Raw genomic sequence first — 14,398 nt, forward strand, 5'->3', positions numbered from 1 at the left:
CACGTCTGCTCACTCTTAAGTTCTGAGTCACAATAAGCACAATGTCATTCTCGACAGTCTGGTCCCTTTTTTAGACTTGTCCATTGATTGTACTAATCTTAGGCATTAGAGCATAGCCGCTCAGACTTCACCGTAAGTAGTTTCAATTCTATAAGCAAATTTCCGTAAGGTTGTGCATATGCCTCTTCATACGTTTGCATAAATGTCTGTGTCTCTACAGGATACATTTGTCTAGCTGGGGTCACGTGTTGTTGATCTATTGGGTTGTTGAACAGGACTAGAGAGCGGCAGTTCGTTCGCTGAATGGGGTTCTTGTTGCAGTATGTGAGAAACCTCATTGTCTTAGATGATTGGATGTCTACAGCCAGCAAAGATTCCCGTATCAATGATTTGTCCACGGAAGGCAGTCATGACAGACGCTATCGTTGACCTGGTCGGCTGTTAACAGAGTGTGGGGGATTCCCCCAACGACTACATTATCCTACATGGTGGCCACCTCGCTAGTGGTGGCTGCTCCCCGGTGGCTCCTATTTTCCCACTGGATTAACATGGAAGGTGGTGCCTTCGTACGGTGTTTTGGACAACTACTACCGATGTCATATCTATAAAACATGATCTAATATAAATAAATTCATTTTGCTCACATACTTGTACGTCCATATAATAGCACTTTACAAAATTGTCTCCTATTCAGAAAACCTTATTCTGAAACGAGGGTGACACACCATGTGAATGTAACACGCCGGCAAAAGCAAGTATCCACTTGAAAATTGAAGTTGACATAAGAAATAAAAACGTTACTGTGGCTGAAAACAGTCGCCGAAAACACTGTCCATTTGAGGTCCAAAACACAACTATGATACCCGTTGCAAATACATCACCATCTAATAACCATTTCTCGTTTGTTTCATTTTTAGCCACCATCAACGTGGGTTTATATTACTTTCTTTTGCCCGGTATATCACATTCCAGTTCTTTAGCCACCAGTGATTTCTCTAAGGATTTGTAACCTTCTCAAACATCTTGGCATACGTGTACGTGGAACTCGCTTCAATTTCATAGACGAGACATAGGCTTTTTGGGGCATACAATTCGAAATATGAGCACTTTGTTAGAACCTGACAAAGTAACATACATTTATGGAAGGTCATTTCTGTCAGAACTTCTAGTTCTCTAATCCCGTTCTTTTCTGGAATAGGTTGAAAGAGTCCTTGGACTGGACATAAAGTTGCCATGGCAACCTGGTAGTCAAATGCATCCGACGATGGGGCAACTGCAACATAATAAATCGGTTAGGTACGGTACAAATCCGGGCAATGATTACGCCTTTCATGGGAACCTGTAGTTACCAAAATGAAAGTTTTTGTTTATTTGTTGTTAAAAACGCTGCACTTAGTAATATTCCATCTAAATGACGGCGGCCTGTAAATAACCGTGTTTCCGTGTTGTTGGTTAACGTCGCACTCAGCAATAAACCATCTAAATCGTGCCAACCTGTAAATAATCGAGTCTGGACCCGACAAACCAGTGATTGATATTATGAACAGCGTCCCAAGCCACCAGGCCCGGTAACTTGTTGAACTGCGTTTCATCGTACTCATATAACGTGGTGCGTTGCTGATAAATCAATAACTGATTTGTCTGGTCCCGACTCGATTATTATTGGCTGGCACGATTTAGATTGTTTATTGCTGAGTGCAATGTTAACAAACAACATAGAAGCAAGCTGGTCGCGCTTAGGAGAGCGTTGCTCCTTATATATTAAAGGTTATTAATTGTTATTTTATGTCACACCAAAATCCCAAGCTTGATCTGGCTGCATTCCAAGATGACGTCATTGGATTGACATAGCCTATTTGCATAACAGTCGGAAAAGAGTGCTTCCGATATTACATAATCTATGTTTACGTTTTGTAAATTTGGCTTCATTGTGTGTTTCACACGTTTGACAAGATTCTACTATGAGATCATGTAGACATGATCCAAGTTTTCTCAATATTAAGGGAGCCCCAGTGGGCTTGTCGTATGAGGGCCTGTCGTTATTCGTTGTGCAGAGTTACGTCCCTTAAGTACGCCAGGAACATATGGTCGTGAGTTCGAATCCCCGTTCGCCCCGATTATGTTACTAGGTTTATCAGCACCATACCCGTGCTCGTGGGTTTCACCGAAGTGGTAAACGTCTAAGAGCTGCATCACTTCGGGCTTTCCTCCCACATTAAGCTGGCATGCCGTGATATAACTTGAATACTGTTAAAAGCGGCGTTAAACCCAACTCACTCTCGTGCTCTCCATATAATACTTGTTCACTCACTGGACCAAAAGGCGCTGACGCCGGCATACATGATGGCGCCGTCTGAGATGAAGACGACCCTATAGTAGGCCATGGTAGCAATCACGATCCAGCTGTACCGGCCTCCACTGATGACAGCCACCTGTGTATTGTTCTTGGCGTAGATCTGAAATTAACATTTACGATTTATTTTTTAGATGTTCACACATAATATGTTATTTCAGATTTCAAAGGCGGTGGGGTAGCCTCGTGGTTCAGGCGTTGGGTCTTCACGCCGAAGGCCCGTGTTCGAATCCCCACTTGGGTACAATCTGTAAAGATCATTTCAGGTTTCTTCGTCGTGATATGGCGGGAATATTGATAGAAGAGGCGTAGACATATATGCATGGAAATCTGACAAAGTCGGCTGTAACAGCTAACTTATTCTTCCCTGAAACAAACAAACACACACTAGTATGATAAGACGCTTGGTTAGAATTTCACAGAACAATAATAACATTAGGCCGAAACAGATTTCAATTGGCATAAAAGACAAAATATCGATCTAATTTATATGATTGGATCACTGTAAAATCAGTGATGACATCAGATGTTCGCGAAAAAGGGAGAGAGAGTGAGACAGTTTCTTAATAATATTTGTTATAGGTTATGATATTATATTTGTGTACCAATAAGTGTTCTGTGAAAAAGCATCTTCCCGAGGCAAGGGAGTTAACTGACTATAAAAGTCCAGTTTTCACCCTTGCCTAACTAGGCTGGAATTATGGAGTTATATTTTGGCTGGACTAATGAGTCTATGCATAGGCCAATCAAAATCGCGTAACGAAATCAACATCCGGTTCGTCAACTGCCTTCGAAATTTCGATCGCTTGCCCGATTTGCAAAGCATGTATACCGTCAACTAAGCGTCAACAGATATTTTCATGTTTTTAAACAAGGTGCTCATGTGATTTTGATGCACTTCGCGAAGTAAGACCCGTTTTATTACCATATAGATCTTAATTATCGATCAGAACGTACTCACCTGGCCCCGCCATTTTGTTTGAATCAAATGCAAGACTAGTGATATCAGAGGCGGAATCTGATTGTTCAATAGGAGGGACATAGAAGGGACATAACTCGTTATAGCAACTGGTGGCGCTACGATCGAACCCAGAAATATTCCAGCCTTGTTCGGCAAGGGTGGAAACTAGACTTTTACAGTTAGTTAACACTCTTGCCTCGGTTGGTGAAGATGGTGAAAAAGTCGGGTCATCTATATTGTACAAAGATTTCGAGTTTGTGCTGAAAAACATTTTTAAGATTGGATTCCAGGATTTTTTTTCACTTTTGTCCTTGAAAACTTTTTTTTTCTCAATCTCAAACTTGTAAACGATGTCGGTTCAAAATGTAATTTTCAAGCATCGAATTGGCCATAATGCCCGAATCTTAAAGTCTTAAAAAACAATGTTCATCCCTCAATTTTGTTGTTGTGTTTATACCTCCACGCCATCGATGTTCTTCTCTGTGCTGAAGTCGTCGAACACGAGTCTAAGCATAGCCCCGGGGGTGACAGGTGTCAAGGTGTAGGTACATCTCTTGTTTGGGGGGTAGCCATTCGGGTAGTTGGGGGAGGTGAATGTACCCGAGTCGGCCACATGGTTCTCGGAACATGCTGTATGAGAAAATATAAACAATAACAACGTGTTTAAAATAATTGTGAATTCAAAAATGTTCTAGTGGAGAAAACACCTTTTTTCTGCCCTAACAGTTGTGGAATGTGATTTTACATATCTGTGTGAGGGAGTGAGTGTTAGTGAATTCGGTTTAACGCTGCTATGAACTGTGCAACGTGTCAACTTGATACAGGACTGACACACATAAAAACATAATTAGCGTCAACCGGGACTCGAACACAGGATCAGCTTATATGATACATACATCATCAATACCCCCTACAATACATGGCTCACCAACACCCCTACAATACATACATCATCAATACCCCCTACAATACATGCCTTACCAACACCCCCTACAATACATACATCACCAACACCCCTACAATACATGCCTTACCAACACCCCTACAATACATACATCACCAACACCCCTACAATACATGCCTTACCAACACCCCTACAATACATGCCTTACCAACACCCCCTACAATACATACATCACCAACACCCCTACAATACATGCCTTACCAACACCCCTACAATACATGCCTCACCAACACCCCCTACAATACATACATCACCAACACCCCTACAATACATGCCTTACCAACACCCCTACAATACATGCCTTACCAACACCCCTACAATACATGCCTTACCAACACCCCCTACAATACATGCCTTACCAACACCCCTACAATACATGCCTTACCAACACCCCTACAATACATGCCTTACCAACACCCCTACAATACATGCCTTACCAACACCCATACAATACATGCCTTACCAACATCCCCTACAATACATGCCTTACCAACACCTCCTACAATACATACCTTACCAACACCCCTACAATACATGCCTTACCAACACCCATACAATACATGCCTTACCAACACCCCTACAATACATGCCTTACCAACACCCCTACAATACATACCTTACCAACACCCCTACAATACATGCCTCACCAACACCCCTACAATACATGCCTTACCAACACCCCTACAATACATGCCTCACCAACACCCCCTACAATACATACATCACCAACACCCCTACAATACATGCCTTACCAACACCCCCTACAATACATACCTTACCAACACCCCCTACAATACATGCCTTACCAACACCCCTACAATACATGCCTTACCAACACCCCTACAATACATGCCTTACCAACACCCCTACAATACATGCCTTACCAACACCCCTACAATACATACCTTACCAACACCCCTACAATACACGCCTTACCAACACCCCTACAATACATGCCTTACCAACACCCCTACAATACATACATCACCAACACCCCTACAATACATGCCTTACCAACACCTCCTACAATACATGCCTTACCAACACCCCTACAATACATGCCTTACCAACACCCCTACAATACATGCCTCACCAACACCCCCTACAATACATGCCTTACCAACACCCCCTACAATACATGCCTTACCAACACCCCTACAATACATGCCTTACCAACACCCCTACAATACATGCCTTACCAACACCCCTACAATACATGCCTTACCAACACCCCTACAATACACGCCTTACCAACACCCCTACAATACATGCCTCACCAACACCCCTACAATACATGCCTTACCAACACCCATACAATACATGCCTTACCAACACACCTACAATACATGCCTTACCAACACCCCTACAATACATGCCTTACCAACATCCCCTACAATACATGCCTCACCAACACCCCCTACAATACATGCCTTACCAACATCCCCTACAATACATGCCTCACCAACACCCCCTACAATACATGCCTTACCAACACCCCTACAATACATGCCTTACCAACACCCCTACAATACATGCCTTACCAACACCCCCTACAATACATGCCTTACCAACACCCCTACAATACATGCCTTACCAACACCCCTACAATACATGCCTTACCAACACCCCTACAATACATGCCTTACCAACACCCATACAATACATGCCTTACCAACATCCCCTACAATACATGCCTTACCAACACCTCCTACAATACATACCTTACCAACACCCCTACAATACATGCCTTACCAACACCCCCTACAATACATGCCTTACCAACACCCCCTACAATACATGCCTTACCAACACCCCTACAATACATGCCTCACCAACACCCCCTACAATACATACATCACCAACACCCCTACAATACATGCCTTACCAACACCCCTACAATACATGCCTTACCAACACCCCCTACAATACATACCTTACCAACACCCCCTACAATACATGCCTTACCAACACCCCCTACAATACATGCCTTACCAACACCCCTACAATACATGCCTCACCAACACCCCCTACAATACATACATCACCAACACCCCTACAATACATGCCTTACCAACACCCCCTACAATACATACATCACCAACACCCCCTACAATACATGCCTTACCAGCACCCATACAATACATGCCTTACCAACACCCCCTACAATACATACCTTACCAACACCCCCTACAATACATGCCTTACCAACACCCCTACAATACATGCCTTACCAACACCCCTACAATACATGCCTTACCAACACCCCTACAATACATGCCTTACCAACACCCCTACAATACATACCTTACCAACACCCCTACAATACACGCCTTACCAACACCCCTACAATACATGCCTTACCAACACCCCTACAATACATACATCACCAACACCCCTACAATACATGCCTTACCAACACCTCCTACAATACATGCCTTACCAACACCCCTACAATACATGCCTTACCAACACCCCTACAATACATGCCTTACCAACACCCCCTACAATACATGCCTTACCAACACCCCTACAATACATGCCTTACCAACACCCCTACAATACATGCCTTACCAACACCCCTACAATACATGCCTTACCAACACCCCTACAATACATGCCTTACCAACACCCCTACAATACACGCCTTACCAACACCCCTACAATACATGCCTCACCAACACCCCTACAATACATGCCTTACCAACACCCCTACAATACATGCCTTACCAACACCCATACAATACATGCCTTACCAACACCCCTACAATACATGCCTTACCAACACCCCTACAATACATGCCTCACCAACACCCCTACAATACATGCCTTACCAACACCCCTACAATACATGCCTTACCAACACCCATACAATACATGCCTTACCAACACCCCTACAATACATGCCTCACCAACACCCCCTACAATACATGCCTTACCAACACCCCCTACAATACATGCCTTACCAACACCCCTACAATACATGCCTTACCAACACCCCTACAATACATGCCTTACCAACACCCCTACAATACATGCCTTACCAACACCCCTACAATACACGCCTTACCAACACCCCTACAATACATGCCTCACCAACACCCCTACAATACATGCCTTACCAACACCCCTACAATACATGCCTTACCAACACACCTACAATACATGCCTTACCAACACCCCTACAATACATGCCTTACCAACATCCCCTACAATACATGCCTCACCAACACCCCTTACAATACATGCCTTACCAACACCCCTACAATACATGCCTTACCAACACCCCTACAATACATGCCTCACCAACACCCCTACAATACATGCCTTACCAACATCCCCTACAATACATGCCTCACCAACACCCCCTACAATACATGCCTTACCAACATCCCCTACAATACATGCCTTACCAACACCCCTACAATACATGCCTCACCAACACCCCTACAATACATGCCTTACCAACACCCCTACAATACATGCCTTACCAACACACCTACAATACATGCCTTACCAACACCCCTACAATACATGCCTTACCAACATCCCCTACAATACATGCCTCACCAACACCCCCTACAATACATGCCTTACCAACATCCCCTACAATACATGCCTTACCAACACCCCTACAATACATGCCTTACCAACACCCCTACAATACATGCCTTACCAACATCCCCTACAATACATGCCTTACCAACACCCCCTACAATACATGCCTTACCAACACCCATACAATACATGCCTTACCAACACCCCCTACAATACATGCCTCACCAACACCCCCTACAATACATGCCTTACCAACACCCCTACAATACATGCCTTACCAACACCCCTACAATACATGCCTTACCAACACCCCTACAATACATGCCTTACCAACACCCAATACATTACAACACCCCCTACAATACAACACCCACTACAAAACATCACCCACCAACACCTCCTACAATACATTACCCCCTATACTACAACATCCACCACAACCCCTACAATACAACACCCCTTATACTACAACACCCACCAACACCCCCTACAATACAACACCCCCTACACTACAGCACCCGCCATCATCCCCGATTACTTACCCCATGTAGATCTGTAGAGTACAGACAAAGTATGAAAGCAGAACACACACTGATATACGTCCATTATCCAACAAATGGTCACATTAATCACATCTAGGACAGTTGGCTAGACCTTCCAAAAATCTTGCATCAATGTTGAGAGAATACCAGTGTCGTTGATGTTGTTAGTGTGATTCATTCAAGTGTACACAAATGATTCGGTATATCAGTCTTGCATAGTTCGTATTTTCAGAAGACGAAAAACAGTAACTTGAAATGGACCGGTGCATTGTTGTCACGTGACACCTATATGCCAAGTGAACTCGTTGTTAGGAAAACAGAATGTTTATCCTACCCTTCACAGTACAATGGGTAAAGTGCGTAATGAAAGTGAAGATGTTTAATTTGCTTAATGTACACTGAAATCGTTGTAAACGATTGCTCCTACTCGTAAAAGCAATTACATTAAGAAGCTCCTTGTCTGTTCGTCATGTCAGGCGGAAATAACAGCCGACATTAAACCTTTTATCTTGAGTTTGGGCCATGAGATCTTAATCATTCATAAGTGTTGTTTAGATATAAGACTTTATTCTTACATTTTTTGGTGTTACCACCCAGAGTACAACGTAATTTAAGTTGTAGGAAAATTATTTTTAAAAACGTTGGTACGTGTATTTTTTCATAATTGAATTGAAATATGGATGACCTCGAACAGTGCCATACGTCTAAGAGTGGCGTAAAATCATGTCCTGTTGTCGTGAGATATTTGAAATTTGATATCGATGAATGTTATGTGCGAAAATACGACAAACCAATCAGAATGCGCGTATGATTTTAAGTTCTTCGTCAAAATATCCCTCAGAAATAATTTTTGATTTTACATATGTCTTGCATCTAAAATATACCCAAGACACAGTTAAATGTGTTCAATCATACTGTATAATTCCACACCTCCCATGTGCTTTAAATTGCATCTGAACTATATATAATACGTGGGGAAATAATATGTGAACCATTACGCAACGAGTTGACAATTGTTTTGGGTATGCTCGTTTGCGCTAAGACGGAACCCGGTCGCAAAAATGGCCATGAGAGGGGCACGAGTCGCTATTCGGCTTGTCCCGGAATATCACGAGTTGGTCACGAATGGGCTTCTTCCGGGGACCCTGTTAATCCCGGAATCCCAACGGGGTAATGCCTGATGATGATTTGTGTATGAAAGTATAGGTACCTGAGGTTAGATCGGGTTAACGGCGCGTTTACGATTTTTACCATGCATATTACCATTTAGCCTTCCTTTGACATTTTAGGTATATTGCAAACACTACCAAATGTATTATTCATTCGTTCATTTCTAGTACTAATCATTCAACCATCAAACGGCTGACAAGCTATCTCCTCACCTGCTCTACAGGTGTAACCCGACACCTGAAGTTCGCTTCTATTTCTAATGTAATGACATATAGACACAGCAGCAAGATTGTATTGAGTATACCAGTGTACACTCCAAAAAAGATATATCGCAGAGTACAAATGGACTCCAATCACTCTCCGTGGACCACCGCGAATTCCCATATGTGTTTTGTGAGTAGTTTGTTTCTACAATTCAATAGATTTATTGTTTAAAAACAATTTACAATTTCCTTGACCTCATTAACACGTAGTGTGTCAGAAGAAGTCGTTTTGTTAATGTCGTGTTTCGCTTTTCCTTTCTTGTATCGTTTAAACGCCGGTTGCAAAATGAACACGTTCACCATTAATAGTCGACTCATGAATCCCTCAACTGCGGAAAAAGCAATTATATCCCTTTAAAGTGCTATGTCGTCATCGCTATTAATTTGAGTGAGTGAGTGAGTGAGTGAGTTGGGTTTAACGCCGCTTTTAACATTATTCCAGTTATATCACGGCGTGTCAGCTTAATGTGGCAGGAAAGGCCGAAGGGATGCAGGTCTAAGACGTTTACCACTTCGATGAAACCCACGAGCACGGGTATGGTGCTGACAAACCTAGAATCATAACTGGGGCGAACCGGGATTCGAGCCCACAATCATAGGTTTCTGGTGTGCCCAAGGGACGCAACTCTGCACAGCGAATCGCGGCGCCTTAGACGACTGGGCCCCCCGTGCCCCTGCTATTAATTTGAATCAAGATGGCACACATTTTGTACAACCGCCAAACGTACACCTTTCTCCTTAAATTATATTGAATTTAAACAATTAATATTTTGTAAACTTACTGGCTAATTAAAATCATTTTCAATATGTTAGAGGGTAAAAAACATGAATTTTCCCCCTAATCCGATCTTCATGTGAGTGAGTGTGGTTTTACGCCGCTTTGAGCAATATTACGGCGGGGGACACCAGAAATGGGCTTCACACATCGTACCCATGTCGGCAATCGAACCCGGGTGATCGGCGTGACGAGCGAACGCTTTAACCACTAGGCTACCCGGCCTCCCCGTGCTCATGTTGATGACATAGAGCAGGTGTTCAATAACAGTAGTCGCACACAGATGCTGTGTAAGGTGGCATTCTTCTCTACCATTGTTCTCTACCATTGTATTGTATATAACGCCCATAGAATGCAGATAACTCGTTGAGCCAGGAAAGCGGAAGAGTCAGCACTTATGTCAGCTGATTTCATATAGGTTGTCCATGCTTGTTACTTACCATTAAAAGCTTATTGATTACATATATGTGTTTAACAATCCATGACCGATTCATCGATTTGCGCGATGAAATATCAAATATGAAAAACAGTGGCAGATGATTAAAAAATCGTCGTCCAAACGAAAATATCCGCCACTGGGGTTTAACCAGATTCACGGCGGTTGTCGCGCTGTTCAATTTCAGCGATCGGTCGGCGCATGGTCTGTCCGCTTCCACCTCGGATGTTTTAATCCCATTCACGGTGCTTTTCTGTCTCCGCGCCGTTTGTTTACCTTGTCCACAACCCATGCCAAGGAGTTGTAACATCACTGAAGATTCTTTCAGTTGTCTACTCAATTCTCAATTCCACATTAACCCTTAAACATTTAAGTTTATCGTGATAGCATAAAACGCTATCCGTACAACTATCGAACATTGACAGTAGTGTCTCGGTACTGAGATAAAGAGACTTGGTGGTATGACACAAAGGATATGTTACCGTACGGCCTTGTTCAGATACAGTAAACTACGGTTATAACGAACACGCTTATAACGAACTGTTGGATATAACGAACTGGTTTTTAGGCCCCTGCAATTAGCTGTATCCCTGCTGTACATATGCTTATAACGAATTACGGTCATAACGAACTAGAATTTGTGGTCCCTTTGAGTTCGCTATAACCGTAGTTTACTGTAAGTACTTTTCAGCAATAGCAGACTTGATATTATAATGAAACATAATCCAAAATTATCTGTACTTTGTTTGTGTGTTGTATAACGCCGCTCTCAGCAATGCATGTACTCCAGCGGTCTGTACATACTCGAGTGTGGACCAGACAATCCAGTGATTGACATCATGAGCATCGATCAACGCAATTGGGATACGATGACATGCATGAACCAAGTCAGCGATCCTGACCACCCGATCCCGACAGTCGCCTCTTATCCGAAATTATGTACAACTATCAACGAGATCAAACTTTGTACAGGAAACTACGATTATAACGAACTCAAAAGGACCACTGATTTTAGTTCGTAATAACCGTAGTTCGTTATAAGCATATATACAGTATATATACAACAAATGGCCGGGACTAAAAAATAAGTTCGTTGTATCGGTCAGTTCGTTATAAGCGTGTTCGTTATAAACGTAGTTTACTGTATTATCAAAAGAGCACTCCATTGCCTGTACTCGCTCATCTTTTCTAAACACAACAATGTTCGATTTTTGTGTGTCAATTTCCAAGCCCCATGTTTTTGAATATGATCATTGAATTAATCTATCGATTTCTGGAAAATGTATATGCAACAAAATCACAATCAATGTTTTCTCTGTACATTTTCAGCTATAATTTTATATTATGTAATTACTTTTCTAGAAGTATGGGCACTAAAACTTGATCAATGCATCAGCAAAGCGTAACTGACCAATCTTCAATTATTAACTTTCATCTTAACATCAATTATGTGATGAAAAAACTCCGTGAGGTAGCCATACATTCATCAGAAAATGTTATCTTCCGAAAAAAGGAACAGGGCACATATGTACACTGACAAGTCTTGCAGTTCTGTTGTGTTGGAGAAAACGTGAAAAGAAAACATCCGACCTTTTGTATTTTTTCCTGGGTCCTCACCAATGAAATAATCCGTACTGCTTACAAGCACATTACTTGGGTGACTTGATTTCAAACTTAGGAAGACTAATAATTGTGAAAGGATTTCGACAAGCTATGGCAGCGGCCATGATTTCTGAACCCTGAAGTTGATTTTGTGAAACGTTCCCAATCATATTTAGCACAGGAAAGTGAGATTGATGTGGCAAGGGTGGCAACGAGATATTGATAAATAGGTTAGTGGACGCTTTTGCCTCAGGAGGATGGGGGTTGCTGTCGAGTTGTACCAATGTCGCCGTGTCTGCAGCCTCGATCTGCTTGATGGTCATGCATCTGCAGATGCTGGGATGATGATGTGAAATGATAAGAGTAGGTTCAGTATCCTTTAAGGTTGTTGTTTGTGTGCTGCCCATGTGTCTGGTGATGGTCCAATAGGTGAAGTGGACATCTGGCTTCACAGTCCAGATAATGTAGTCGTTGAAGGACTCAGCACGGGAACATCAGAGCAGGAGTCCATAGCTCCAATCTACTTGTGCTTGATTGTACAGTTGATGCATTCGTGTTGTCTCGTCTTTTGCTCTCTTCTTAATATTTTCTGATGAACTTGGCATCTTCTGGGGGATGTGGGGGTCTGTAACACGCCTTACGAGGTCGCCCACAATTGTGCCGCTCTCTTTACAAGTCTCGAGACCCGTGAAGATTCGGGGTAGAATAGATCTTCAGCAACCCATGCTTGCCGTAAAAGGCGACTCTGCTTGTCGTAAAAGGCGACTAACGGGATCGGGTGGTCAGGCTCGTTCACTTGGTTGATGCATGTCATTGATCCCAATTGCGTGGATCGATGCTCATGATATTAATCACTGGATTGTCTGGTCCAGACTCGATTATTAACAGACCGCCGTCATATAGCTGGAATATTGCCTACAGTGTACGGCTTTGCGGGAAACGTCGACCCATGTCCGTGTAGCGAGATCTGCCTGTCGAGTGGGTCGGGAATAGACCTATAGCATATCGCTATGCGGAAAACGTTGAAGCGAGATATTAGCACTTTTGGACAGTGTGAATAATTGACGTGTCAGGCTACAGGAGCAGACATTACCATTAGGGAGGTAGCTCTCATACAGAAGTATGGTTCATGGTGAAAAACAACAGACACACTCGCAACGTTGTGAGTTTCAATATTAACAATAATTGCATGTCAATCTTTATGTGTTGATTTACTTCATTATAAATTAATATTAAAACTTTGGCTCTCTTATTTTGAAAAGATTAATTATGAAAAAATATGAATTACTTTACCACTAAAGTGTGGCATCCCGGACGGCACTCAACCAAAAAAAGTACGAGAATCTGTACTTTACCAAGAACAAGAAAGTGTTATCCCAAATAAAACATTTGTTACATTTGACCAATTTCTAAATGGCATTGTGTGTTCATAACTGTTGATATATCAATGTCAACGGTATCATATTTATCGCTATGATTGTGTCAACTTAATACCCAACGTTCCTTGAAAACAACAAAAGTGTCAGGAAGCCATTGTTGTGAAAACATATTACTCGTTTTGTTTTCATAATATGTTTGTTTCCTGCTTTTATATTACATAAATATTTAAACTGAAATGTGCCATATTCTTATTCCTGATTCTGCGGGTGCCAAATGCAGATTACAATTTGTCTCATCTTCTGGGTGATGACAGTGTAGGTACTTGCATCAATAGGTAGGTCTGCTTCATCATCTCTTTGAGCTGTGTTGATCCCCTGGATCAAAGTCAACTTGTATA

General features: G+C 42.4%; 1 protein-coding gene across 1 annotated transcript; it reads right to left on the reverse strand.

The window, feature by feature from the left end:
* Positions 1–995: 995 nt before the first annotated feature.
* LOC139462506 (cubilin-like) lies at positions 996–8,458 on the reverse strand. Its single transcript, XM_071244277.1, has 4 exons — positions 8,376–8,458; positions 3,772–3,944; positions 2,312–2,456; positions 996–1,273 (listed from the first exon to the last, which is right to left on the reverse strand). The coding sequence occupies exons 1-4, from the start codon at positions 8,437–8,439 to the stop codon at positions 996–998; spliced, it is 660 nt and encodes a 219-aa protein (XP_071100378.1). The 5' UTR covers positions 8,440–8,458.
* Positions 8,459–14,398: the final 5,940 nt, after the last annotated feature.

The sequence above is a fragment of the Haliotis cracherodii genome, unplaced genomic scaffold, assembly GCF_022045235.1.
Source record: "Haliotis cracherodii isolate W230 unplaced genomic scaffold, xgHalCrac1.p SCAF_1, whole genome shotgun sequence".
Classification (NCBI taxonomy): domain Eukaryota; kingdom Metazoa; phylum Mollusca; class Gastropoda; order Lepetellida; family Haliotidae; genus Haliotis; species Haliotis cracherodii.